Below are 25,305 nucleotides of genomic sequence, written 5' to 3'. Positions count from 1 at the left end.
AACCCATTTCTTCTAGGTTATCCAAGCTGTTGGCCTAAAATTGTTCCTATGTGTTTCTGTGGTATCAATTGTAACATCTCTTTCATTTCTGATTTTTGAGTCCTCTTCTCAGTCTCCCCTCCGCCCCATGAGTCTAGCTAGAGGTTTGTCAATTTTCTTTCCAAAGAGCCAGCTTTTAGTTTCATTGATCTTTCCTACTGTCTCTTTAGTCTCTATTTATTTCTGCTGTAATCTTTCTTCTGCTAACTTTGGCCTTCATTTGTTCTTCTTTTTCTAGTTTCTTGATGTGTAGTTAGATTTTTTGAGACTTTTCTTGTTTTTTGAGATAGGCATTTATCACTCTGAACTTGTCCTTAGAACTGCTTTTGCTGCATCCCATATAGTGTTATATTCCCATTTTCATGTCTCAAGGTATTTTTTGTTATCTCCTTTGATCTATTAGCTGTTCAGTAGCAAGTCATTTAATCTTCACATATTTGTGAATTTTTAGTTTTCTTTGTATAATTAATTTCATACCAGTGTGGCTGGAAGATACTTATATGATGCATTCGTTTCAAATTTATTAAGACTTGTTTTGTGGCATAATATATGGTGTATTTTGGAAAATGTTCCATGTGCTTCTGAGAAGAATGTGTATTCTGTTGCCTTAGGGTGGAATGTTCCATAAATATGTTAAGTTTACCTGGCCTAACATATGTAAGGCCAGTGTTTCCTTATTTTCTGTCTGGATTATTTGTCCATCAATGTAAGGCCCTACTATTGTTATATTGCTATTTCTCACTTTATTCCTTTTTTAAAAATTTAAATTTTAGTTACATAGAGTGAAATATTGGTTTGTTATATTGCTATTTCTCATTTTATTCTTTTTAAAAATTTAAATTTTAGTTACATAGAGTGAAATATTGGTCTGTGGAACTATTTCTTCCTTTATTCCTGTTTAATATTTGCTTATATACTCAAGTGCTCCTAAGTTGAGTGCATAAATATTTACAAATGTTATATCTTCTTGTTGGATTGACCCCTTTATCATTATGTCATTAGTCTTTGTTTTAAAGTCTAGTTTATCTCATTAAGTTTAGCTACTCTAGCTTTCTTTTGTTTTCCACTTGCATAGAGTATCTTTTTTCCATCCCTTTCACTTTCAGTCTTGTGTGTTCTCATATATATAGTGAGTCTCTTGTAGGCAGCATAGAGATGGGTTTTGTCTCTATCCATTTAACCACTCTATGTCTTTCGATTCGAAAATTTAGTCCATTTATGTTTAAGGTAATTATGGATAGGTATGTATTTATTGCCATTTTGTTCATTGTTTTCTGGCTGTTTTTGTAGTCTCTGTGTTCCTTTCTTCTTCTCTTGCAATCACAAAAATTGGGGCACCAGGCTGGGTATGAGCTCCTTTTGGGGGGACACCAAATATAGCCTGAAGAGACTAGGAATGGAAGCTCCCCTGGCCTCCAGAGCCAAGTGATCCAGAGGCATGCCCTAGGAGGCAGCCGCAAAAATTGGGACACTAGAGGCATGTAAAAGCTCCCTTATGAAAGATATTGGTGCTCTGGAGCATGGTAAAGGCAGATTGCAAAGATGGCACCTGCCAGTTTCCTCTCTGGAATGTTTCAGTAGGCTCCTAAGTATATATTCAGTTTGAAGCTGCTCCTTAGGCCAGTGTTTTAAAAGAAGCAGGTAACTCTCCTTCACTTTCAATCTGAGTACTATCAGCTGCTTCTGAGTCCTGTAAGAGCACTTCCTCAGATCCCTTCAGTCTTGTGGATCTTGGGATGCAGGCCCTGTTGGGTTTCAGGTGTATGTTTTGGGGAACTGTCTCTCAAGTGTGTCTTAAAAGCTGGTATACCTGATGTGGGTTTGAACCCATTGCTCCTCAGGGAGAAGCTCCAGATTTTGTGTTCCTTCCAAGTTGTCGATCACTGTGCCAGGGGTGGGCTTTATGGCAAGGTTGTGTTCCAACTCTTCTACATGGTTCCAAGTGATTTTCTTCTTGTTTGCCAGGTGTATGATTGTCACTCAGCCAGCCTTTGCTTTTTCAGAGGAAATTGTTCCACTGTAGCTTGATTCAGTGGGTCTGTGGGAGGAGGTGAGTTCAGGGTTTACTACAGCCCCACTTGGAACTAGAAATTCTCAGCATTTGTTTGTATAAGTGGTCTTCATAACCCTATGGGTAAACTGTCCCTTATTTTAAAAAAATGATTTTATTTATTTATTCATGAGAGACACAGGGAGAGAGAGCAGAGACATAGGCAGAGGTAGAAGCAGGCTCCCTGCAGGGAGCCCAATGCAGGAAGGGATCCCGGGACTCCAGGATCATGCCCTGAGCTGAAGGCAGGCACTTTAACTGCTGAGCCACCCAGGCTTCCCTGTTTTTTTCCTTCTAAAGGAAAAAACAGTCTTTCATAGGGTTATATTCTTTATCAAAATTAAGAACACATCTAGGAGGGCTAGTCATCAAAAGCTCTTTTCATAATAACTATTCATTCTACCCAAGTGGAAAAAAACTACTTCTGCAAAGGGAGAAAGATAAAATGGAGGATTTCTGCATTGCAGCAGTTGGAGAAATGAAGTAGAACAGCTGACTAGTCAACACTAAAATTCATAAAAACAATTTTCAACAGCATAAAAAGTGGCATTTTATTCTACTCTAAGTACTGGTTGTATCTTAACTAAGCAGTTTACTAGTTTTAATTTCATCAGGAAACAAATTTTTTGACAGGCCTATTAAATAGGCTAGAGTTGAAGCCATCTTATAATCTTACTTTTGCTTTTACTAAAGCAGTACGTCCAAGATTACCAGCAAATAATTTTTTGAGTTGAAATTACACAATGCTGCCAGATGGTATTTTGATCTTGTCAGTGGCTCCCTGGTACTTACTGAATAAAATTTAAACTCCTTGCTCTGGCACTGAAGACCCCAGACCCCCACAATGTACCTATTTCAAACTTGTCTTACTTACAAATTCCTTTAGTCTTCCCAGCTCTTTCACACATCACCCTATCCATGTGATAATAATTTCACAGCCTGAAATAACCTTTTCCTGAGATTCTGTACCATTCAGCTTACCATTCTCATGGTACTATCCAATCTATGTGCAGGTCTTATCAACTTTAGTATGCTGAAACCCTAAGCCCAAGTATGTATGTATGTATATGCTTTATCTTTCATTATCAGACAGAATAGGCATTTGGAATTATTTTTCTACATTTCTTCCTTTACAGAGAAGTTTTTAAGGCTGAGAGGGAGCAGAAAGAGTGAAGGAGGCATAGGGTCCCTTGTTAATCTCAGTAAATTATATTGAGTGTAATGCTTTCTGGTTTATAAAAAGCTTTCACATATATTTCTCTCCATGACATAAAGAGTGAAAAGAAAAATGAACAGTGTTTAAGATCAAGGCTATTAGCCAATATTTAGGAAAAATAGAGAAAAGGAAATTGCTAGCTTTGTGGAAGTAAAAAACCTAAGGAAAATTTAAAAGCCAGAAAAGATTAAATGGAGAAAGTCTATAGAATTTTGGAAAGCTAAAGAAGTTTTAAATTAGACTGCAATGAGGGGAAATTAAGGCAATGGAAGACTACAGGAAAGTGATAGAAGGAGAGCCCCACAGTCTGCAAAGTCTCTAGTCAGCCTGTGGTGCTTCAGAGTAGGAACCCAGAAAGGGTACTTGAGAGCACAGAGAACACTATGCTGATAACTGAATAAAACATTGTCCTGATCTCTGGTCCTGAGATCCAGGAGAAATGGAATCCATTCCTGGCACAGCCTGGTAAAGCTGTAAGCTGGTGATATCAGGAAGCTGTCAGTCTTTGAAGAACACAGTAGGTGATTTGGATGAAAAGAAGAGGTATCACAAAATTCTTACTGTGGCTTCACATGTTAATACTTTGGAGGGATCCCTGGGTGGCGCAGTGGTTTAGCGCCTGCCTTTGGCCTAGGGCGCGATTCTGGAGACCCGGGATCGAATCCCGTTGGGCTCCCGGTGCATGGAGCCTGCTTCTCCCTCTGCCTGTGTCTCTGCCTCTGCCTCTCTCTCTCTCTCTCTGTGACTATCATAAATAAATAAAAATTTAAAAAAAACATTAAATAAAAAAATACTTTGGATATTGTAGAGTAGGATTCCAATGTAATTCTGGATACACATTTTCTCCTACAGCTCAGACTTGGGCTCCCATCCTCATTGGCTGCCTCTGACCCAATCTTCCTATCCCAAACCAAGAGAGCAGTTCCGAAAATATGAAACTTGCTATACACATCTAGTGTGAATCCTCTGACCTGGAGGAAACTTGTTTAGCTAGCATAAGCTGTGATTCAAGTTGGCTCTAAGTTGGGAAAAAGGGATACAAATAGGGTCTTAGCAATCTGTTAGGCCCAAGATAACTAAAAGGTGAGAAACAAGCTGTTCAACATCACAGAATTTTTATCAAAATCCATAATCACTTTGATCTAACTTGATTCACTTTTTATTTACCTGAATGTGAAAGGTTTCCCCCTGAAAAGTAGCAAAATTAATGTGAGCAAACGTAATTAACATTGAAAAATGGAGTTCTATGAATGGAGCAGTCTCACCATGTCTGAATGATCAGCTGCTTACAGCATTCTTCTACAAGTACTATGGTGGTGAAGAAATATGGATTTCCCCCACTTCAACTCTGACAATCCTATGTACATAGCAATAAATACACAACTGACCCAAAATCTAGAAACTCAGAGAATTAGACACAGACCAAGTGGCCTTAGTTAGAAAGGCCTCAGAAATCTGAAAGCACATTGCATTTGGAGAGCTGTGGAGGTCACCTCACTGGTATATTTAATGTATTTTTATGAGCACCTGTGTTCAAGGCACAATGGGGAGTAGAAGATGTCATGGATCTGACCGACTGATGGAGGATTCTTTATAAGCAAAACGGTGAGAGCAGCAGCTCCCAACAGAGCCTTCTGCCCAGGAGACATCATAAGGTGCCAGCTGGAGGTGGTTAGCCAGTCTGAAAGCCCATTTCAGTCCAGTAGGTAAGAATAAACATTTCAGGTCCTACCTGTTCCAGACAACTCTCCCGTAGCCTCCTATCAAACAAGCTGCTCCCCACCCACCTTCTAGAATGCAGAAGACAATACATCTCAGCCAGACTCTGTCTTCTGACATAAGATGATGGGAAGTGGTAAACAAAGTCCCAGCCCAGTTTCTGTGGTCAGAAAGGGTTCCCAGTGGCTTCAGGCCAATGAGCAATGAGCACCAGCTCACATGTACGACGTGGGTCACTGTGATGGAACTTTTTTCCCAACGTGGCTTCTCTGATGTTGAACAAGGTAGGAAGTTCGTGTGAAGCCTTTTCCACACGTGTCACACTGAAAGGGTTTCTCACCAGTGTGGATTTTGTGGTGTTCGAGAAGGCTTCTATTCTGAGTGAAACTTCTCTCACACTCGGTACACTTATAAGACACAGGAGCCTCGTTATTTTCCCACTGGCCTTCCCCTCTCCCCTGATACTCCCAGGTCTCTCCACGCTCAGGATCCTGCATGTTTTTGTCAGCATGGATCCTCCGGTGTCTCAGGAGGTGTGAGTTCCGCCTAAAAGCCTTGCCACACAGGCTACACTGGTATGGCTTCTCCCCCGTGTGGATTTTGTGATGTTCAAGGAGGCTGCAGCTCTGGCTGAACGTCTTGCCACAGTCCTCACACTCATAGGGCTTTTCCCCAGTGTGGGTTCTCTGGTGTTTGATAAGGTTTGAGCTGTGACTAAAGACCTTGCCACATTCCTCACACTCATACGGTTTCTCCCCAGTGTGGACCCTCTGATGGATGACAAGGGCAGAGCTCCCAATGAAGGTCTTGCCACAGTCTTCACATTCGTAGGGTTTCTCCCCAGTATGGATTCTCCTATGTTTAGTCAGGCCTGAACTCTGAGCAAAACTCTTTCCACATTCATGACAATAGTGCCGCCTATTTCCTGTGGCATTTTTCTGCTTTCTTGGTAACCGGCCCTCCTGTTCACCAGCTTCTGCACAGGCAGGAATGCGGGAGACTTCTTCACCCAGGTGGCAGGGTATTTCCCCAGGCTCTTGTCCTGGATGTTCCTCCCCTAGGGGCAGGTCCGTGATCTCAGCCTGTGTGTCCCCACCTGAAATAACAAGTGGCCAGACAATTCAGTTATGCCCTGCCACAGACTTCCAGGTGCTGGGATGAGGACGACAGGTGCTGGGGAGGAAGGAGACCTGAGCATAGGCATGGGGCTGTCAGAAGCAGGGTTCACCCCGGGAGTGGAGGAAGGTGGGGAGGACTGGGCGCTGGGGACACATGCAGAGGCTCTCAGTCCCAAGGACAAAGGCAGACCCTGCACTGGGGCTGATGCTCGGAGGGCGGGGCAGAAGACAGCAGTGAGCCTGCAAGGGTAGCTTGTGAGACGTCCAACTTGTGAGACGTTTCTGTAAGAAGTGGCGCAAGCAGGAACTTAGACACTGATCCCTCACAAGGAATACCAGCAGGGATTCTGCTCCCAGACAAGGGCAGGTCTCCAGCAGAACTGGCTTGGGTGAGGAAAGATCTGAGCTGGAGCTCCTGCCAAACTGTCATGGAGCTATGGCAGCTCAGACGAGGTAGGCTGTCACCCTGTGTGTCCTGTGCCCCGATCTCCAAGTCAGTTCTGCCGTCGGTTCCAAGTCACCTGTTGCTTTCACGCTCTGTGGTCCCAGGGCCCATTTCCTGAGGAGGACCTAGCTGGCCTCTGTTGAGGCCAGCAGCAGGGAGGGGTGAACACTCCCCGTACACCTCCTGTGAGCCGGGCCCGTGCTGGGAGTTGCATCTGCTGCATCCCACTTAACCAGAACACCGGCAGCACATGAGAAGCAAGGTCACGAGGGTGAGGGTGAAAGAGCCAGTCACACATGTGCTTAGCAGCTGGGGTTCAGAAATGGTGGCTCTGAATGCAAACACAGTTCCAACAGCTTCTCACAGTCCAGAAGGTTTGAACCGACAAAGGATGCCAAGAAGCCCTAGGAAACCAGCCCCCAACAGTCTTACCCAGGGGAGTCGGGCCGCCACAGTTCTCCTGCCTCTCATCTCTGTGGAAGCTGCTTCGAGATGAATCCAGCTGTGTCCACACAGAGGAGAAAGCCAGGGCCATATCTTCAGTTTTCAGCAAGCCCTGAAACAGGACATGATCCCACCTAGTTCTTCTTCTCCAAAGTCACACCCACAGCTGGGCACAGGCAGTGAACATCCCTTCTAAAGGGGCTCTCTTTAAAAAGATCAAGTGTGGCTCACTATGCCTCCTTCACCCAGTCTCAGAACGTCTTTGTAAATATATACACATATATGTAACCATTAAGAAAAGAAATATCACACACATTAGGAAAAATATTTTCGTATTTGGATCTAAATAGTTCAGAATGTAGAAGGGTTTGGAACACAAGGACCAGGACAGTGAAAGGAGGGGAAGCATACACAAAGCTTTCAAAATATTTGTGCTGTGCTTTGGCAGAGTGGTAGCAGGGGGCTTATTTATAGTAGCGATTTTTTAAAATACAAGGAGATCTCAGTCTGAAGTGAAGAAAACCAGGGAAAACATTATAGGGCCTCAAATGCTGAAGAGGACGTGAAAGACCGGGTAAGGTATTAAAGTCCAGGAAAGAGCATTCAGATTTTAGTATTCTAGCTTAGCCTAAAAGAACATGCCTCATCTAATCCTTCAAGTTTCAGTCCCTAGAGGGCAGAAGTCCTGTGTTTATAGCTCTAACAGCACAATTGATGAATCTTTAAAAAACAAAGCTAAATCGCCATCACAACAAAACATTGTTTGTATTTGCTAAATTGCCCAGTGGAAGAAGAAAATCCCACAGATAATGGGAGCTGACCAAACAGATGGGGTAAGACTGGGGAATCACATAGCACCCTGCTCTAGGAGTAAAACAGGAAAATTCTTGTAAGTGGGCACCAAAATAAAGGCAGAGGACAGTGAACAGCCTTGGGATAGATGAAAAAACTCCAAGTCCACAGGGACAGAGGATGAGGGAGGAGGAGTGGGGAGAAAGGGACCTACCAGGAATCCCACGGGCAGGAGGGCTGCTAGGGAGGGGGCTCCAGCTCACCTGGGGCTCTGGGGGCAGCCTGGCAGCCACCACTGTGTCTCCTCTGCAACGCCCTCCTGGGCCAAGCCCAGGAACCTGGAGAACTAAGAAGGAAAGACACTCTGGATGAGATGGACCCTGGTACCCAGCCTCCCTGACCTGTAGATTCCAAGTGCAAAAACGGGGCCCGTAAATTCCTGTCAGCAGGCTCCTACAGAATGCGCTCCTTTCCTGAATGCCTGGTCCCTACGGGCTCCCATACTAGGGCCTGAAGAGGCGTGATGAGCCCCTGCAGATATGCAACCTGCAACCTCAGCAGGCAGGGTCCTCGGGAGTGGGGAGGGAGGGACGGGAGTGGGGAGGGAGGGACGGTGACAGGAAAGCAACACAGAAAGACAACAAAGCTTTCCATTTGAAGATCTTTAGTCTTGAATTTCGCTGAGAGAACGGATAAGAAGATTCTTGATTTAAAATAACTCTTTAGTAGCTCTTAGTGTGTTTCTGCTTTAGTTTTAAAAAACTAAGAAGAGTCAGATGAGGCTAGGCCCAGAAAGAAGAAAATGAAGTCTTATATAAGGAGGTGGGTAACTTCCAGTTTTCCTGGAAGAGCTGAACTTTGCAAGGGGCAGAAAACCAATTAGTTTAGGTCAGAACCTCTGTGGAAAAATAAAGACTGCCTGTTGGCTGGTGTGTCCCAGGGCTGTGTGTCTTGGGAACAGGCCCAAATGTGTACAGTGATTTCCCATGGAGTGATTTCACCCTGTCCTAGTTACACACCAAGGATATAGGAGACTTATACTCTTTGACTTGCAGGGTCCTACACTGTCTGGGGTATTATGGCTGGCTTTACATTTCTTGCCTTATGGTCTTCATAGCACTTACCAATAACTAAAATTATCATTACTTTATTTGCCATCTTTCCTATTAGAGTGTAAGCTCCAGTGCAGCAATAAATCTGTCTACTGACAACTGTAACCCTAGGGCCAGAACACTAGCTACCACATAGGTCATCTCCATAAATTCACGTTCAATGAATGGAGATCACTGTGATATTAAGAAGTCAATTCTTCCCAAACACCAGTGTTAATCGAGTCATTCCAGTCACCAATTTAATGAAGCCTTGTTTACTTACCAAACTTTCCCTGTCATCTCAGTCTCAAAGTAAAGTAGGTCTCTGATGGGCATATAAAGAACTTGTCAACAGGTCTGGCTATTTTTTTTTAAGATTTTATTTTTTTATTCCTGAGAGACACAGAGAAAGGGACAGAGACACAGACAGGAGGGACAAGCAGACTCCCTGTAGGGAGCCTGATGTGGGACTCGATCCCTGAACCGGGATCATGCCCTGAGCCAAAGGCAAATGCCAACCTCTGAGCCACCCAGGCATGCCAACAGGTCTGGCTTTTAAATGAAGTTGGGTGAAGTCTAGAATTCATAGTCCCCAGAAGATAACACTCACCTCTGTCTGGTGAGGCCTGGGATCCCAGAGATTCATGCTTGAGCAAAGCCTTCATTGGCTGCAACTGGGTATTCCGTGGCCTCTGAGCTGGTGTCAACGCTGCCACCTTACAACAGAGTAGTTGCCCCTCAACACCACCTGGGATCTGGAAGGCATTCACTTTTTATTTATAAAAACTTCTATTATGCTTTCTATGTGCTTGCTAGTACCTTCTATTTCCAGGCACTATTTCTAAGAGCTTTATGAAGATTAATTCTCTTAATGCAGAAAACAACAACTCTATGAGCTAGGTACTAGTCTTATCTGTAGTTTTAGAGATAAAACCCTGTAGAGGCCCGGAGTTGAAACAGGTAGCCCAAGGTCACCCCGCTAATACGTGAAGGTGCTAGGATGGGGGCACAGGCAGGACCCCAGAGCCCAAGCTCTTAACCACTACTGGGTGCTCCCTCGTTATACACATTGTGCTCTTTGGAAATTAGTGTTAAGTTTCCGACTACTTGAATTTCTTTTTTTTTTTTCACTGAAAAGTGAAGACAATAATTTCTAGTTCACAAGGCCTGAAGGACCGGCAACTTAGATGACAGTATGTGAAATCACCTAACACAGAGCCTGGTATATGGTCTGTCCTTATTAAATGCAAGTTCCTTTCCGGACACTTGTAATTAGTTCTGAAGTCACTTTCATTATCATTAGCTTATGTGCAGCTTAGAATTTCCACGTCCTTTGTACAAGATGCAAAACCTGAAAGGGACTTGAAATGACTTTTCACTGATATAGGGCTCGAGAACAATAGTGCAATTGAAGAAGCTTGGTCTCCTGGTCACCAGTTATCTGGTATGTGTCCCGCGAAAGGATCACACAAAAATACAGGATAATGCACATAGAAAATGGTCTACAAGAAGCAGGAAGATGCAGTAAAAAATGAACCCAGAGGTTCCTAACCTGTGGTTCATCCACTCCCTTCCAAGTGTTCTATGAATGTAGAAATGAAACGTATTTCTACTTTTACTAGTGTCTAAGCAAAATTCAGTAATTCTTTCGATTATGAATGGCAGCAACAAACCAAAATGTTATCAGCCTAAGCAGGCACAGCCAGGCAGACCCTGTCAAGGTCATTCAGCACCTGTGAAACTGTACCGGTTATGGGCGGGCCGCTACGTCTTACTCTTTGGTGCATTAACTTTAAAAAAGCACATATATAATTTTATCACTAATTGGTTTCAGGCTGTTACCTGTATTCCAATATATTCGAGTACTTTTGTAATCCCTTATGTTCTTAAAAATACTAGCATGAGGCGGGGTCCGTGGACTCTTCCCGAATGGCAAAGAGGTTCACCATACAAAAAGAGCCCGAGACCTTCTCAATCTGACAGAAACGGCCCTCGCTCCGATCTTGAGACTTCAGGAAGAAACAGAGCACGGCTCTCAGATACTCAGCCTTTTGCCTCTACCTGCGGCCCCCGCTCGTCCAGCTGCCTCTGCAGATACTCCAGGAGCACCACCACCTCGTCCCCGCTCTCGGGGTGCTGCTCCCGCACCCAGGCCTGGAGCTCCTCGGGCAGGATGGTCAGGAACTGCTCCAGCACCAGCAGCTCCAGGATCTGCTCCTTGCTGTGGGTCTCGGGGCGCAGCCAGCGTCGGCACAGCTCCCGGAGCCGGGTGAGGGCCTCGCGGGGCCCCTCGGCTTCGGGGTAGCGGAAGCTCCGGAAGCGCCGGCGGGAGCGTTCGGTGCCGGGGGCAGGGCTGCAGGGCGCGCCCGCCGCGGCGGCCGGGTACGAGCCGTCCTCCTCCTCCACCTTCACCGTCCGAACGCCGGTCAGGAGCCCTGGCCGCTCCTCTGCAGTGTGGGCGTCCAAGGCGGCGCTGCACTTCGACTCTCTGGCCATCCCCGGGCCTCGCCCCCCTTCCCGGCCGCCGCACCCCGGCGTCCCCTGCGTCCTCCGCACGCGACCCGATCCGCACCCAGGCGCGCAGCCGGTGTCCCAGCCTCTGACTTCAACCGGTAGCCGTCCCCTCCCCAGGCGCGCGCCGAAGCCGGGGACCGGAAGCCGGGGACCGGAAGCCGGGGACCGGAAGCCGGGGACTCTCGCCTTCCAAGGCTCTCTAGGACGCGACTCTCGGCGGCAGCGCCGAGTTAACCCTTCCGCTGTCAGGCCCGTCGCAGGACTAGGGCGCACCCGGGGCAAGAGGGACTAAGGGGCGGCTGGCATGCACAGGAAATAAGACCTCACCTTCCGACCCCCCGGCTCTGATGTAAGCTGGGCCGAGGAGTTGGCCGGCAACGGCCGCTAACGTTCAGAAGACGGGCTTCCCCGGCATCCTTAGAGCTCTGGCACGAGGGCTGGCCGAGCACGCCAGAACTGTCACCAGGCGCTTGCTTGGGAGAGAGCAGTGGCTGCCCTTGGACCTTGCCCGCCTCTAGCTGTCACTCTCCTTCCTTCCCTTTTACGACAAATGGCTTGGAAGGAAGACTTCCCTAACTTTGGTTTTAGTCCTCTTCCCTTCATCCTTACCACATTGTAGGCAGCAAACCGCCAACAAGGCGTTCTCATCCCTCCAACTAAATCAACTAGAGACCACCCCTCTCCCCCACAGCTTACCACTTTCCGTTTTCTAGGGCCACCTCTCAGCAGCCAGGTTCATGCTGCTCTGTACTTCTGGGAATTCTGGTATCCCTGACTTCCGGATCCTCTTCTCTCCTCTCTTTCTTCTTGCTTCTTCCCAGTTCCCATTCACAGTCTAGCTCAGTGAGTAGATCCACAGACTCTAAAGCCAAAATCCTGATTTAGAGGATCCCTGGGTGGCTCAGCGGTTTAGCGCCTGCCTTTGGCTCAGGGCGTGGTCCTGGAGACCCGGGATCCAGTCCCACATTGGGCTCCCTGCATGGAGTCCGCTTCTCCCTCTGACTGTGTCTCTGCCTCTCTTTCTCTGTGTGTGTCTCTCATGAATAAATAAATAAAATCTTTTTTTAAAAAAATCCTGGTTTATTTACCACTTAGTAGCTGGGTGACCTCGATTTTCCACTTAACGTCTTTCTGCCTGACTTTCCCAATCTATAACTCGGGGATACTAATAGTAGATAGGTTTGTTGTGAGCAGTAGTGAGGTTTTTTGTTTTTTTTTTTTTTTTTTTTTTTTTTTTGTGTGTGTGTGTGTGTGTGTAAAGTTCTTAGAATAATGGCCTACACTAAAATGGAAGGAAAACCTGACATTTCTTTGAGCCAGAAGTGACTAGATTTAAGCCAGACGTGACAGCAGTTATTTTGCTGGACTGATGTCAGTAAGTCCCCTTTCTACTCAATGGAATGCAAGTTTGGTAGAAGTTTATTAAGTGGAAAAATACCATGCTGGTACCTTTTTAAGTTTTTATTCCTCAGCCTACCCCTCCGCAGTTCAATGGATAGCAAAGAGGGGATAGAATTGAAGAAAATGAGAGATCCCAAAGGTTGTTACAAATGAAAACCACTAGAAAATATTTTCCTTTTGATAAGGTGCCACAAGAGGTGCAAGGCACTACTATGAAGTATTGTTGGCAAAATAAGTGAACCTGAATCTAATTAACTTTCTAGTTACTAATAGTTGCATATGGGGTGGGATTCAGAAGCAAGTTAGCAGTTTTCACACTGTGTGGCACATTAGAATTATTGAGGAGCTTTAAAACATCCTGATATCTTGGCTGTAAACAAGACCAATTAAATCAGAATGTGGAAGAATGGAACTCAGGTGTGCATTACTATAGAATTTTCCTAGATGATTGTGATATGCAGGTACATTTGAGAGTTAATTAGTTAAATGATACTTAAAAGAAGCAATAAATAAAATTCAGAATGTGGGATATTCAATAGGACAAAAGAACCTCGATCCTCAACAAATAAATGGTATTTCTTGAAAAGGTAGAGGAAAAAGTAGGAAATGTCTATGATTAAAAGAAACTGAATAGATATATCAGCCAAATGCAATGGTAAACATTATTTGGTACCTGATCAGAAGAAAACAGCTGTAAAACACATTTTTGGGACAGCTGTGAAAACTAAAATGCAATGATATTAAGGAGTTACTATCAATTTAGTTGTCCTAATGATACTTTGGTTATGTTAAGGAAAAAACTGTCATTTATTAGAAATTTATACTGAAGTACTTATAGGTGAACTGATATACTGTCTAGATTTGCTTTTGAATACTCAGAACTAGGGGCATCTGGGCAGCTCAATTGAGCCTCAGACTCTTGACCTCAGATCTTTTTTTTAAATATTTTATTTATTTATTCATGAGAGACAGAGAGAGAGAGAGAGACAGAGAGGCAAAGACACAGGCAGAGGGAGAAGCAGGCTCCATGCACCGGGAGCCCGACATGGGACTTGATCCCTGGTCTCCAGGATCAGGCCTTGGGCTGAAGGCAGCGCTAAACCACTGAGCCACCTGAGCTGCCTATCAGCTCAGATCTTGATCTCAGGGTTGTGAGTTTGTGCCCAGTGTTGGGCTCCACACTGGGCATGGAGCCTACTTAAATAAATAAATAAATAAAATACTCAAAACTAAAGAAAACACACAAAGAAAGGTACCACAATGACTGCTGAAGTTGGGAAGAGGCATTGGGATTCACTGTAATATACTTTTTATGCTTATACAATATTTGAAATTTTCCATAGAAATTTGCTTTTTAATTAAACAAAGTCCTCCCCTCTTTCTTGAATTATTCAGTCCAAAAATCTTTAGGTGGTGCCAGAGGAAGTGGTAGAGGAGGCAGCAGCCCAGCTTGGATTGAGTTTGGAGCCCAGGTGGAGTGAGGAGGTTGTTCATAGGCATGGGGGAGGGAGCTATGGCCCCAGAAAACCAACACTGATCCATTACTACCATCTCTTCCTAAAGACCCCATTCAAGTTTTCTGACACAGGAAACTCATATTTCATGCTGAATTTCTTGAAACAATGACAGGCTAAGTTAATTAGTTTGCTAGTAGAATAAAATCAAAGTCCAGGCCCCAAAACTCTGAGAAAATACATCCACCAGTCTTGTTGATTCCCCTTTTGGTCTTGTTAGTTCTTGGGGCTATGACTCTGGTTATGCATACAAATATATCTCATGATCTGGAGCATTACTTATAAATTTTCCTTCGACTCATATATTCCCTTTCAGTATTATGGTGATAATGCTTTGCATGCATAACTATTTTTTTAAGACTTTCCATTCCCAGGGTGCGTGGGTGGCTCAGTTGGTTAAGCCTCTGCTTTGGCTCAAGTCATGATCTCAGGATCTTGGGATTGAGTCCCACTTCATGGGGCTCCCTGCTCAGAGGGGAGTCTGCTTCTTACTCTCCCTCTGCCCCCCTGCTGTGCTCTCTCTCAAATAAATAGATAAAATCCTTAAAAAATAATTCTCATCCTCCCAAGATATATAGATATATAGGTATAGTAGGTCACTATTCACTGTAGACATATTTTAACTCCTGCACTGCTTTTACCTGTTGAGGAGCAGTTACCTTGCAGCCAGAGAAAACGAATGCATGTTAGTATGGCTATATGGCCTTTTAAAAATATGATCAACTTTTTTAAAGTTTTTTTTTAAAGTAATCTCTACACCCAACATGGGGATTAAACTCCTAGCCCCGAGGCCAAGAGCCAGCCAGGTTCCCCAATACGATCAGCTTTTAAAGACCGCTAGAAGCTATAAGACTCACTTCTCCACTGAGCACAGAGAAATTTCAGGGCTTCTCAAGTTCCACATCTAACTGGTAGCAATGTTAGTACTAGAAGCTTCGTTGTTCAGAACTTCAGTTATCCAGTGAATCTTTTACCCACTATGGTTTCTCATGAATTCATGAATAACACCCCTCATTTATACCATTCTTCAGTCACTGTAGTGATGGTAACAAGGAAGACTCTCCTGGTTTGGGGAATGTAGAGTCCCCTGAATAAGATTGGAATCTCAGTCATACCTGAGGAAGCAGATTCAGGGGAGTAGAAAATGGAATTTGAGAACACTGGAGAGACATACATGACAACAAGTGCTTGGATCTGTACTTCCACTGTGAAGGCTACAACATGAAACATGATGAAAACCAGCCTTTGATGTGACCTTAGAGAGAAGCCTAGTATACTCCTTTTTCTCCATTTTCTCACCTTGCCCAAGGAGGTAGAGACGACCTGGAGACACTGTCCTAGATGCTTGCATTTTATTTATGAGTAAGTGAACCAAGAAAAAGGTTCCTAAAGGTAAATAGAATATAGAAGATATCTAGTATTTCCCGAATTTTGGGTTGAGTTCTGGGTTAACTTCTTCCTACATGAGCTTTGGATACTCTCTGGGCTACAGTTTTCACCTAAGTTCATCTGATATTAATTCCTTTATCTTGAACAGTTATTTCTATACCTTGGAAGTACTCATGAAGCTCTGAGCTCTGCTGCATTGGATATCATCTTGTGAACTGTTCAAGGGCAGGATGACCAACAACTGGTTTGAGTGTGAGAACATCATCCAGAATATGGAACAACTTGGTGACTGTGCAGAAGGAGAGAGAGTGGGCTGAGCAGGGAGAGTAAGTGAAAGATTGATGTGGGAGTATGTGTGTGTGTGTGTGTGTGTGTGTGAGACAGAGAAGAAGGGAGGGAGGGAGAAAGTGATTCTGAATAGACTCCACCAATCCTGTTGTCTCTTCCTTTCCATCTTGTCATTCCACCACCCCAAGAGCAGTGGTTATTGACTTTATTTAGTTCTCAGACCCTTTCAAAAAGAAAAAAAAAGAGGGACACTGTGGGTCCTCAGTGTACTCATATTCCCATAGTGATGACCTTTTGAGTCTAAATGTTCTTAATTACTCTTAGGACATTGTAGATCTTCTTGGGCAGGAAATTGGCAAGAAGGGGTTATTATGTCTCCAAACAGTTTAGGAATTCCTGAAATTTTACCTCTAGTCCTATGATCCCTACTCCCTTTAAGAAGTTGGCAAGGGAATGGGCTACCGTATCACTGAGGCAGTGGAGAATCAACGTTTCTAGAAACCCTGTTTCCTCCCATAATTAAGACAGCAAGAGAGCAAATTGTTCAATGTTGGTGCTTAATCCTTAAATAGATTATGGATATACATTTCTCTACTTTTCCCCATAGCTTCTCATTCTTTGTTTCTGTATTTTTCCCCATTTACATATGTTCTATTTTCCCATTATATTCATTATGTTGAAAACTATAAGTAGGTTATCTTTGATTTAACTCTGAGGTCTCTAAAAGTCCCTCAAATGGTATGTTTCTTCTTGATTATTGCTTAAAGATATAAAAACTTAATCCTGACACACCTTAATGGTAAGATTAAGATAAAATTAACTGTCTAAGTAACAGTTGAGATGTTGCTATAAGTGTTAGAGGCAGATCTGACCCTTCTAGGCATCAATATATAGAAATCTTCAGAACAATTAAGAAGAAACAATTCTCCAATCTGCACAGAAACCTTAAAAATGCCCATATCTTAAGTATTTTGTCATCCTATGTATTAAGAGAATCAACTATATGGATTCTCACCAAACTGTTACAACATGAACTGTATATAGTTCCAAAATTAAAATTTTTTTTTTTAGGGTAGGCACACAGCGAGAGAGAGAGAGGCAGAGACATAGGCAGAGGGAGAAGCAGGCTCCATGCACCGGGAGCCTGATGTGGGATTCGATCCTGGGTCTCCAGGATCGCGCCCTGGGCCAAAGGCAGGCGCCAAACCGCTGTGCCACCCAGGGGTCCCCCTATAGTTCCAAAATTATACAGCATTTTTCCTAATTCTGTATCCTCTGTATAAGACCATAGAGAATTCCAAAGAATTTCTTCTATATGTTTCATGAAGAAAAATGAGATGCTCCTTTGTCTACATCTAATGTTTATAGAACTGGGAGTAGGGTGAGGAGAGTGAGGCACTTAGGTCACAGAATTTAAAGAGTGTGGATGCATCCTTAAATTTGGGCCCTCAGTGCCTATCTCACCCTCATCCTGGCTCTGTATTGATACAGAGCTAGAGGCCATTTTAAAAAAAGATTTTGTTTACTTATTAATGAGACCCACACAGAGAGAGAAGCAGAGACACAGGCAGAGGGAGAAGCAGGCTCCATGCAGGAAGCCGGACGTGGGACTCTATCCCGGGTCTCCAGAATCACGCCCTGGGCTAAAGGGGGCGCTAAACCGCGGAGCCACCCAGGCTACCCAGCGCTAGAGGCCATTAAGCATTTTTATTTATTTATTTTAAAGATTTTATTTATTTATTCATAGAGACACACACACCAGGGAACCAGACGTGGGACTCGATCCAGGGTCCCCATGATCAAGCCCCGGGCTGCAGGCGGCGCTAAACAGCTGCGCCCCCTGGGCTGCCCCCACTAAGCATTTTTATATTTATCTCCCCTGACTCTTGAAGTGGTGAGTAAATGGCATTGCTAGGAGTCTCCCTCATGTGTCTTCACACTCTATTCCTAACTTCCATTACCAGTCTTTTCCCTAAAAACTGCGTGTTTAAGCTGTAGGGTTGCCCCTTCAACATCGGGGCCGTTAGGTGCACTGGCCCAGGCGCAGTCCAGCCTTCACAAAATCATAAGGAAGAGAAAACACATTTACAATACCGCATGTACATTTATTGTAAAAACAGACAAATCAACATAAAACCTTCATGTATAGGTGCTCCAAAGTGTGGTCATTGCTCTTCTTGGGTGGCCTTCCCTCGCCTGGAGGCTTGGGCGCCGCAGCCATTGCACTGGCCAGCAGGTGCACCGCCGCGCCACTGGGACAGTTGTAGCCACTGTGCGAGAGCCACCTCGGAAGGCTGCGGGGTTGGACGCCCACTTGGGGAGGAGTCCATGACTAACCCGAGGGGGCGCCTGGGCTTGGGCTCCTCTGCCGCCCCAAGGCTACGGGCTGGGCCTGGGATCCTGGCCCAGCGCGGTCCCTGCGGTCTAAACAAGTCCTCTGCCTCAGCCCAGCCTCTGTTTGCTAGTCCCCAGCCTGGGCAGGACCACCTGGTGAGTACACGCAGAGACTTGCTGTCCTGCCCCATCCCGGGGCTCTGGGGGCTGCCAAGGTACTCAGAGGGCAGCAGGCGACCCATGGAGACTGGGTTATGCAGTTGTCAATAAATGCCTTGAGGCTTTTGCTTGACAGCAAAAGCTGTCAACTCTTAAAAATAAAAAAAGTGGCACATGGGTGGACTCCTACAGTTCAAACCCATGTTACACAAGGATCAACATTTTAATTTAGTCCCATTGTATCTGCTTTTATTAGGGGGTGGCGGTAAGAAACATAGGTTGTAGTCATAATACAAGTATTTGTTTCCTCTTCCCAACACATATTTAGGCAACCATGGGCATATCCAGTGAGCTAAGCCTTGTAGAAATACTGTGTAAAGTGTTAATCAGAGCACTGTATGCAGGACGGTAGGTGAGCAGCAGGAGGGCACTATCAGGTGGTGTAAGCCTCATTAGTGAGTGCCTTTGTTGTTGCTTGGTGGATAAAAATCACTAAATATTGTGAAGACAGCAAATATGAAGTAATTTGGAGGAATGTTTAATTCCAGCTTGTCCTCAGAGCTCTATAGAACTGGCTTGTTAGGAATTTCTTAGTAATAAATATAGATTGTAACAAACTAATGTTCTGTGCTTCCTGAGGAGGTACCACAAGAAGACCTGTGTGGTCTTGCCAAACAGAATTACCCTAAATCTAATCAGGAGAAAATTATCAGATAAATTCAACCTGCCAGACATTTTACAAAACATCACCCCAGACCCTGCAAAACTGTGTCAAATAATTTTTAAAAAGTGGAGGTGGGAGTGTAGGCAGAGAAACCATTCTACATTCAACAGACTAGAGAGTAATCACAATCAAATGCAAGAAACTTGATTGGATTTTTAATCCCATTTTAAGGACATTATTGGAACAATTGAATAATTTTGAACATATCCTGCATGTTAGATAACACCACCTAATATTTAATAATAATATTAAAGTTATTTTTTTAAAAATATTTTATTTATTCATGAGAGACACAGACTGAGAGAGAGAGGCAGAGACACAGGCAGAGGGAGAAGCAGGCTCCATGAGCCCAACGCGGGACTCAATCCCGGGACTCCAGGATCATGCCCTGGGCCAAAGGGACATGCCAAACTGCTCAGCCACTTATTAAGGTTCTTAAGAGTAAAGATGGCATTATGGTTGCGAAGGAGAATGTCCCTTTCCTTAGATGTTGATTACTAAAGTATTCAGTAATATTCATAATTTCTAATTTTCCTTCAATCGAGTAAGAAATACAATCTTGACAATTAGTGAATCTAGGTAAAGGACACACAAGTTAAACATAAAAGTGTTTAACTTTTCTGTAGTTTTGAAATCTTTTAAAACAAAAATTTTGGGGAAATTTATGGAAAACAATTTTGAGAAAGATAGTAAAATAATACCTGTGAGAGCAATTTCATTTTAGCTGAGCTTTCAACATCTGGTGCTTTTCTTAATGATTAGAATGTATTGCTATTTCAAAAACTACCTATTTTTTCTTTTTCAAGATTTATTTATATATTTATTTGAGAGAGAGAGAGAGAGAGAGTGAGTGTGTGTGTGTGTGTGTGTGTGCACAAGTAGAGGTAGGGGCAGAGGAACAGAGAGAATCCTCAAGCAGACTCCCTGCTGAGCATGGACTACCCCCCCCCCCCCGCCATGCAGGTTTTGATCCCAGGACTCTGAGATCACTACCTGAGCAGAAATCAAGAGTCAGCCACCTAACCAACTGAGCCACCCAGGTGCCCCCAAAACTACCATTTTTCTTACAGATCTTCAAATACATTTTTGTGCTCTATCTGAATGAATATTTGCTCACCTATAAATAAAATTAAGAAAATAAGCCTCTCCCCTGAAAAAGGTATGGTAGGCATTTATTTTTTATTTTATCATCATATTTTTTTTAATTTTTTTTATTTATTTATGATAGTCACACACACAGAGAGAGAGAGGCAGAGACATAAGCAGGCTCCATGCACCAGGAGCCCGACGTGGGACTCGATCCCAGGTCTCCAGGATCGCACCCTGGGCCAAAGGCAGGTGCTAAACCGCTGCGCCACCCAGGGTTCCCTCATCATATTTTTTATACCACTGCTTTCTCTACTAAGTCAGGGTCAACAAACTACAGACCAAAAGTGGCCCAGTGTCTGTTTTTGTGTGGCAAGAACAAGAAACTATTTTATATTTTTTAATTGTTGAAAAATCAGAATAATAAAAGTTTGTGACATGAAAATTACAGACTTTCACATTTCAATGTCTATAAATAGTTTTATTAGAACACATTCATTTACTTACATATTATCTATGGCTGCATTTGCCTTACAATGGTAGAATCCTAATTAAGCAAATGCTATTCCTCAATTTTTTAAAAAAGTTTTATTTATTCATTCATGAGAAACAGAGAGAGAAAGAGAGAGAGGCAGAGACACAGGCAGAGGGACAAGCAGGCTCCATGCAGGAAGCCCAATTTGGGATTCAGTCCTGGGACTCCAGGATCACGCCCTGAGCCAAAGGCAGACACTCAACCACTGAGCCACCCAGGCATCCCCCCTCAATTTTTTTATTTTTCCCATTAGAAGACCTGTATTACAAAAAAATGTATTATTATATACCTTTAAAAATAGTTTTTTAAATTAAATTTCTAATCAAATACTATAATAATTTATTTTCTTTCATTAAAAAATTAAGTGTTTATAACATTATCAGTTTGGGAAGACATAGATTAAAAGTGGGGCAAAGTGATCAAAAGACAAATTTATAGACAATAAATATAGCCTGCCCGGCCCTGGTGGCTGCTGCCAGAGTGCTAATTCTAATCCTCAGAGTTAGTAGTAGTTCAAAATCTCCTCCAGCTTCACATTTCCCAGGGAGAGATTTTGGTGAGTTCAGAGAAGACCTTGTGAGAATATTTGGAATGCACAGTCTTGAGCCTACTGCAAAGATGCAAAAACAGCGGGATATTCAACTGCTTGCCCACGGGTGAAGATCAGAGGTCTTGTAGCCACTGTAATACTCCAGGGTAGGAGCCCAGTGTCTGAACTTCATGCAGAGGGCCGGGGGAAGGAGTCAGAGCTAGCTTGGAAGCCCTTTCCTGGATATATTCTAAGCTCTGCAGTCATCTCAGGGATGAAGTGGGACAAGGTCAATGTCTTCATGCTGCATGGAGATATCTAGCATATCTGCACAGGAAATGATAGGCCATGGGGATGTTGATAACAAATTTGAGGTTTGCAGGTTGCTGACTTCCATGCTGAGCATCTCATATTGCTGGTAAATGTCATCTAAAAATCTAATTTGATCCTCTTCAATTTAATTTCCCCACTTTACTATACTATTTAAAATCAGGAAAGCATTATTTCTAAATTATGACTTACCTTTTTTTTTTAAAGATTTTATTTATTTATTCATAAGAGGCACACAGAGAGGCGGAGACACAGGCAGAGGGAGAAGACTCCATGCAGGGAGTCTGATATGGAACTTGATCCCTGGACTCCAGGATTTCACCCTGGGTGGAAGGCAGGCACTAAACCCCTGAGCCACCCAGGGATCCCGTTGACTAAGCTTCCCTGTCATTTTATGAGTTTGTCAAATAACTGAACAGGTGAACTTAAGTATAGAGAACTAAGATGATGGTGTTGCCTACATACATTTTAAGATCAAAAGAAGATGATCTTGCATGAAATACTGGCCATTTCAGACAGTGAAAAAAGTGTGTACAGAAAGTTGCTCCTAATCACAAAATTTCTGGTGAAAATTAACCAGATTAGGAAACATCTACAAGACTGAGTAACTCGGATGTTTCCCTGTGTTTCAGGGGTAGAAAAGTGTGTGATTTTAAGAATTAAAATCACGATTCTGGCCTTCACTTGGCTCAGAGGCTGACTTTAAACTTCAATTCCAAAAGAAGTTCTGGCTCTTGCTTCCAGTAGGCACAAGGGCTGGGGGTGGGGGGGGTGGGGGCGGTTTGCAATTCATTAATAAAAGTATTTCCACCATGAAGAAACGGACAGGTTCTTTCTAGGGGATCAACGAAAGGACCAAAGCAAGTAGGGAACCTCCACCAAGGGGAAATGGTAAGAAGGGTGGAAGGGACCAAGGAGGAGCGAAGGGGGTCAAGATGGTTGAAGGCGAATAGCCAACCAGCGTAGAAGACGTGGGAAGAATAGAGGGTGTCACTGCACAGTCCTCCTGTGTTCCCGAGGGCTCAAGGCACAGATCCAAACCCTAAGACAAGAGCCGCTCGCCTCCCCCCACCCGCAGCCGCCGAGGAGCCTTCAGGGCGCGCCTTCCGCCCGCGCCTACCAACCCGCCGGAAGCGGAAGTCACAAGCGGACCGTTGCTGACGTGCCTGCGTGGGCAGGAAGGGCTGGTACTACAATCTCTGTGTGAACTGACTGGCGTTGGCCCTTCGGTACCCGGTGAAGACGTCACTCATGGCCCCGGTGTCCCGGTCCCGCTACCCCAAGGAAGCTGTGGGCTCTCGGAGGTGGCGACGCCGCTCGTCGGGGAGCCCGCCTTTGGCGCAGGCCAGACGCTCCCCGTGGGGAGGCCTTGTCCGTTCTTATTCCTGCGGCCGCGAGGCCCTCAGACCTCCGTGGGGAGGGTCGGGCGTTGGCGCCCCTTACCCGCTCGGCCGCTCTGAGTTTCGAGAACCACCGCCGGGGCCCCGCGACTATGCGTTGTCGTCGTCCTCCGTCTATTACGGCAGCGGGTACCACTACCATCACCACCACTCCCCGAGGGACCGGCAGTGGGCGGAGGAGTACCAGAAGGAGGAGGAGAGCTATCGTCAGAGGAGGCTGAAGGAGAGAGAAAGGATTGGGGAGTTGGGCGCCCCTGAGGTGTGGGGGCTGTCTCCGAAGTTTCCTGAGCTGGATTCTGATGAGCACACCCCCGTGGAGGATGACCAGGCGAAGGCTCAGAAGACCACCAGTTCAGAATCCAGCTCTGAGGGAAAGAGGAAAAAGGCCAGTCGTTCAAAAAGCAAGAAAAAGAGAAAGAAAAAGTCCAAAAAGAAACACAGGAAATATTCTAATGATAGTGATGGTAATTCAGACTCCGACATGGATTCTAGCGATGATGATAAAAAGAGAGCCAAAAAAGCCAAGAAGAAGGAGAAGAAAAAGAAACACAGGGCAAGAAAAAACAAGAAAAAGAAGAAGACTAAAAAAGAATCCAGTGACTCAAGCTTTAAAGATTCAGAAGGGGAGTTGCTGGAAGATATTTGGATTAAGCAGTCAAAGATTGCAGGTACCATGGATCTGATAGGTCCAGAAGCACCCATAATACACATGTCTCAAGAGGAGAAACCTTTGAACTATGGCCATGCTCTGCTCCCGGGTGAAGGTGCAGCAATGGCTGAGTATGTAAAAGCTGGAAAGCGAATCCCACGAAGAGGTGAAATTGGGCTGACAAGTGAAGAGATTGCTTCATTTGAATGCTCAGGTTATGTTATGAGTGGTAGCAGGCATCGTAGGATGGAGGCTGTGCGACTGCGTAAAGAGAACCAGATCTACAGTGCTGATGAGAAGAGAGCGCTTGCATCCTTTAACCAGGAAGAGAGGCGGAAGAGAGAGAATAAGATTCTAGCCAGTTTCCGAGAGATGGTGTACAGGAAGACAAAAGGGAAAGATGACAAGTAAGGACTTTTTATCTTTCAGCAGGACTTTTAACAACAATTTTATATGACCAAAATAGTATGAAAAGACTTTATGGTGCTACTATACCTACTACATTAGAAAGTCCTTCAAGAAAAAAGCTGCTGAGGCCTCTTTATTTTTGACTTAAAATGTGCACATGGTTTAGCAGATATTTAAGTACTACAGTTGGAGAGTTAATAAAAGGTCTGTCTTCCTAGTCCTAGTCATCCTAGTCCTTGTCTCTTCTCCCCAAAGAAATCTGTTTTTGATGTATTTTAGATCTATTCACAAGTTTTGTGTATATACAAGAATGTTGCAGGATAAATGTTGGAGCTATTAACGTAAACGTTATTTTCTCTGTTGCCCTGACTTTTCTCTCTCATGAAGGGTCTCATGGAGCCCTTCATTTGCCCCTAGGAGGAACAGAAGAACCCCAGAAATAACTAAGGATTCAACTCAGTGTATACTTCTGGTTGCAGTTAACTGAGTTAAAAAATAAGGGAGATTTATTGGTTCATGTAACCGAAAAGTACTGCAGGAGAATGAGTTTCCTGTGGTTTTACGGGACTTTGACTTTTTTGTTCTCCATGGGTCATTTTCCTCCTTAGCCTGGTTTCCTTTAAATAACAAAATGATCGCCAAACATCCTGAGTTTGGTTATGTACTTCTTGGTCCACTCTGAAGAGCTAAAGAATGTTTCTGTCTTGGCATTCCAAACAAGAATCCTGAGATGGATCCTAATTGGATTAGCTTAGGTCACATGTCCACTCTCAAAAAAGGTTCTATTGCCATGAAAATAGGCCTGCTCCTGGAGATGTGGGTATAGCTAATTTATAGGCTACTTGGAGAAGAAGTGGATACCCGAATGAAAATCAGGGTAATGTTAGGAAGGTGTGTAGGCACCCACTATAAGTTTGATTTCTTAAAAAACAGTACATGTGCTGAAAGACCAAATTTTCTTGATGCTTGGTTTTGACTATTAGAAAAGGAACATCTGGTTGAAGGGGACATTGGGTTTATCCATTAACATGATCTAAAAGATAAAGGTCCATGATGCTTGGGTCTTCCAAAGAGTAGATTAGAAGCCACCTTAGACTGAAAGGAGAAAGAAAATAATGAGAAGGTACAAAG

General features: G+C 44.2%; 2 protein-coding genes and 1 long non-coding RNA gene across 3 annotated transcripts in view; 2 read left to right on the top strand and 1 right to left on the bottom strand.

Moving 5' to 3' along the window:
• LOC129508092 (uncharacterized) overlaps window positions 1-10,954 on the top strand; it is a 31,214-nt gene extending 20,260 nt beyond the window's left edge. The window contains exon 4 of the long non-coding RNA XR_008664129.1: window positions 10,814-10,954. This is a non-coding gene — a long non-coding RNA (uncharacterized LOC129508092). The remainder of the gene's footprint in view (window positions 1-10,813) is intronic.
• ZKSCAN4 (zinc finger with KRAB and SCAN domains 4) lies at window positions 4,789-11,802 on the bottom strand. The gene is made up of 5 exons (XM_055322994.1): window positions 10,976-11,802; window positions 9,525-9,669; window positions 8,087-8,169; window positions 7,020-7,143; window positions 4,789-6,120 (listed from the first exon to the last, which is right to left on the bottom strand). Exons 1-5 carry the CDS (start codon window positions 11,408-11,410, stop codon window positions 5,258-5,260), a joined length of 1,650 nt encoding a protein of 549 aa, XP_055178969.1. The 5' UTR covers window positions 11,411-11,802; the 3' UTR covers window positions 4,789-5,257.
• Window positions 11,803-22,968: 11,166 nt separating this feature from the next.
• NKAPL (NFKB activating protein like) lies at window positions 22,969-24,177 on the top strand. The gene has a single exon (XM_055323005.1). The coding sequence runs from the start codon at window positions 22,969-22,971 to the stop codon at window positions 24,175-24,177; it is 1,209 nt and encodes a 402-aa protein (XP_055178980.1).
• The last annotated feature ends 1,128 nt before the right edge of the window (window positions 24,178-25,305 follow it).

Source organism: Nyctereutes procyonoides, unplaced genomic scaffold, assembly GCF_905146905.1.
Source record: "Nyctereutes procyonoides isolate TBG_1078 unplaced genomic scaffold, NYPRO_anot_genome, whole genome shotgun sequence".
Lineage (NCBI taxonomy): Eukaryota > Metazoa > Chordata > Mammalia > Carnivora > Canidae > Nyctereutes > Nyctereutes procyonoides.
Note: the sequence above shows the minus strand (reverse complement) of the source record. Positions and strands in the feature narration are given on the sequence as shown.

What these genes read in the sequence shown, in the direction of transcription:
- ZKSCAN4 (XM_055322994.1), bottom strand. Translation starts at nt 11,410, where the DNA reads ATGGCCAGAGAGTCGAAGTGCAGCGCCGCCTTGGACGCCCACACTGCA. An exon ending in TGGACGAGCGGGGGCCGCAG is followed by an intron (nt 9,670 to 10,975) that starts GTAGAGGCAAAA and finishes AATGCCTTCCAG; the next exon opens with ATCCCAGGTGGTGTTGAGGG. An exon ending in GGCTGCCCCCAGAGCCCCAG is followed by an intron (nt 7,144 to 8,086) that starts GTGAGCTGGAGC and finishes GTCCTGTTTCAG; the next exon opens with GGCTTGCTGAAAACTGAAGA.
- NKAPL (XM_055323005.1), top strand. Translation starts at nt 22,969, where the DNA reads ATGGCCCCGGTGTCCCGGTCCCGCTACCCCAAGGAAGCTGTGGGCTCT.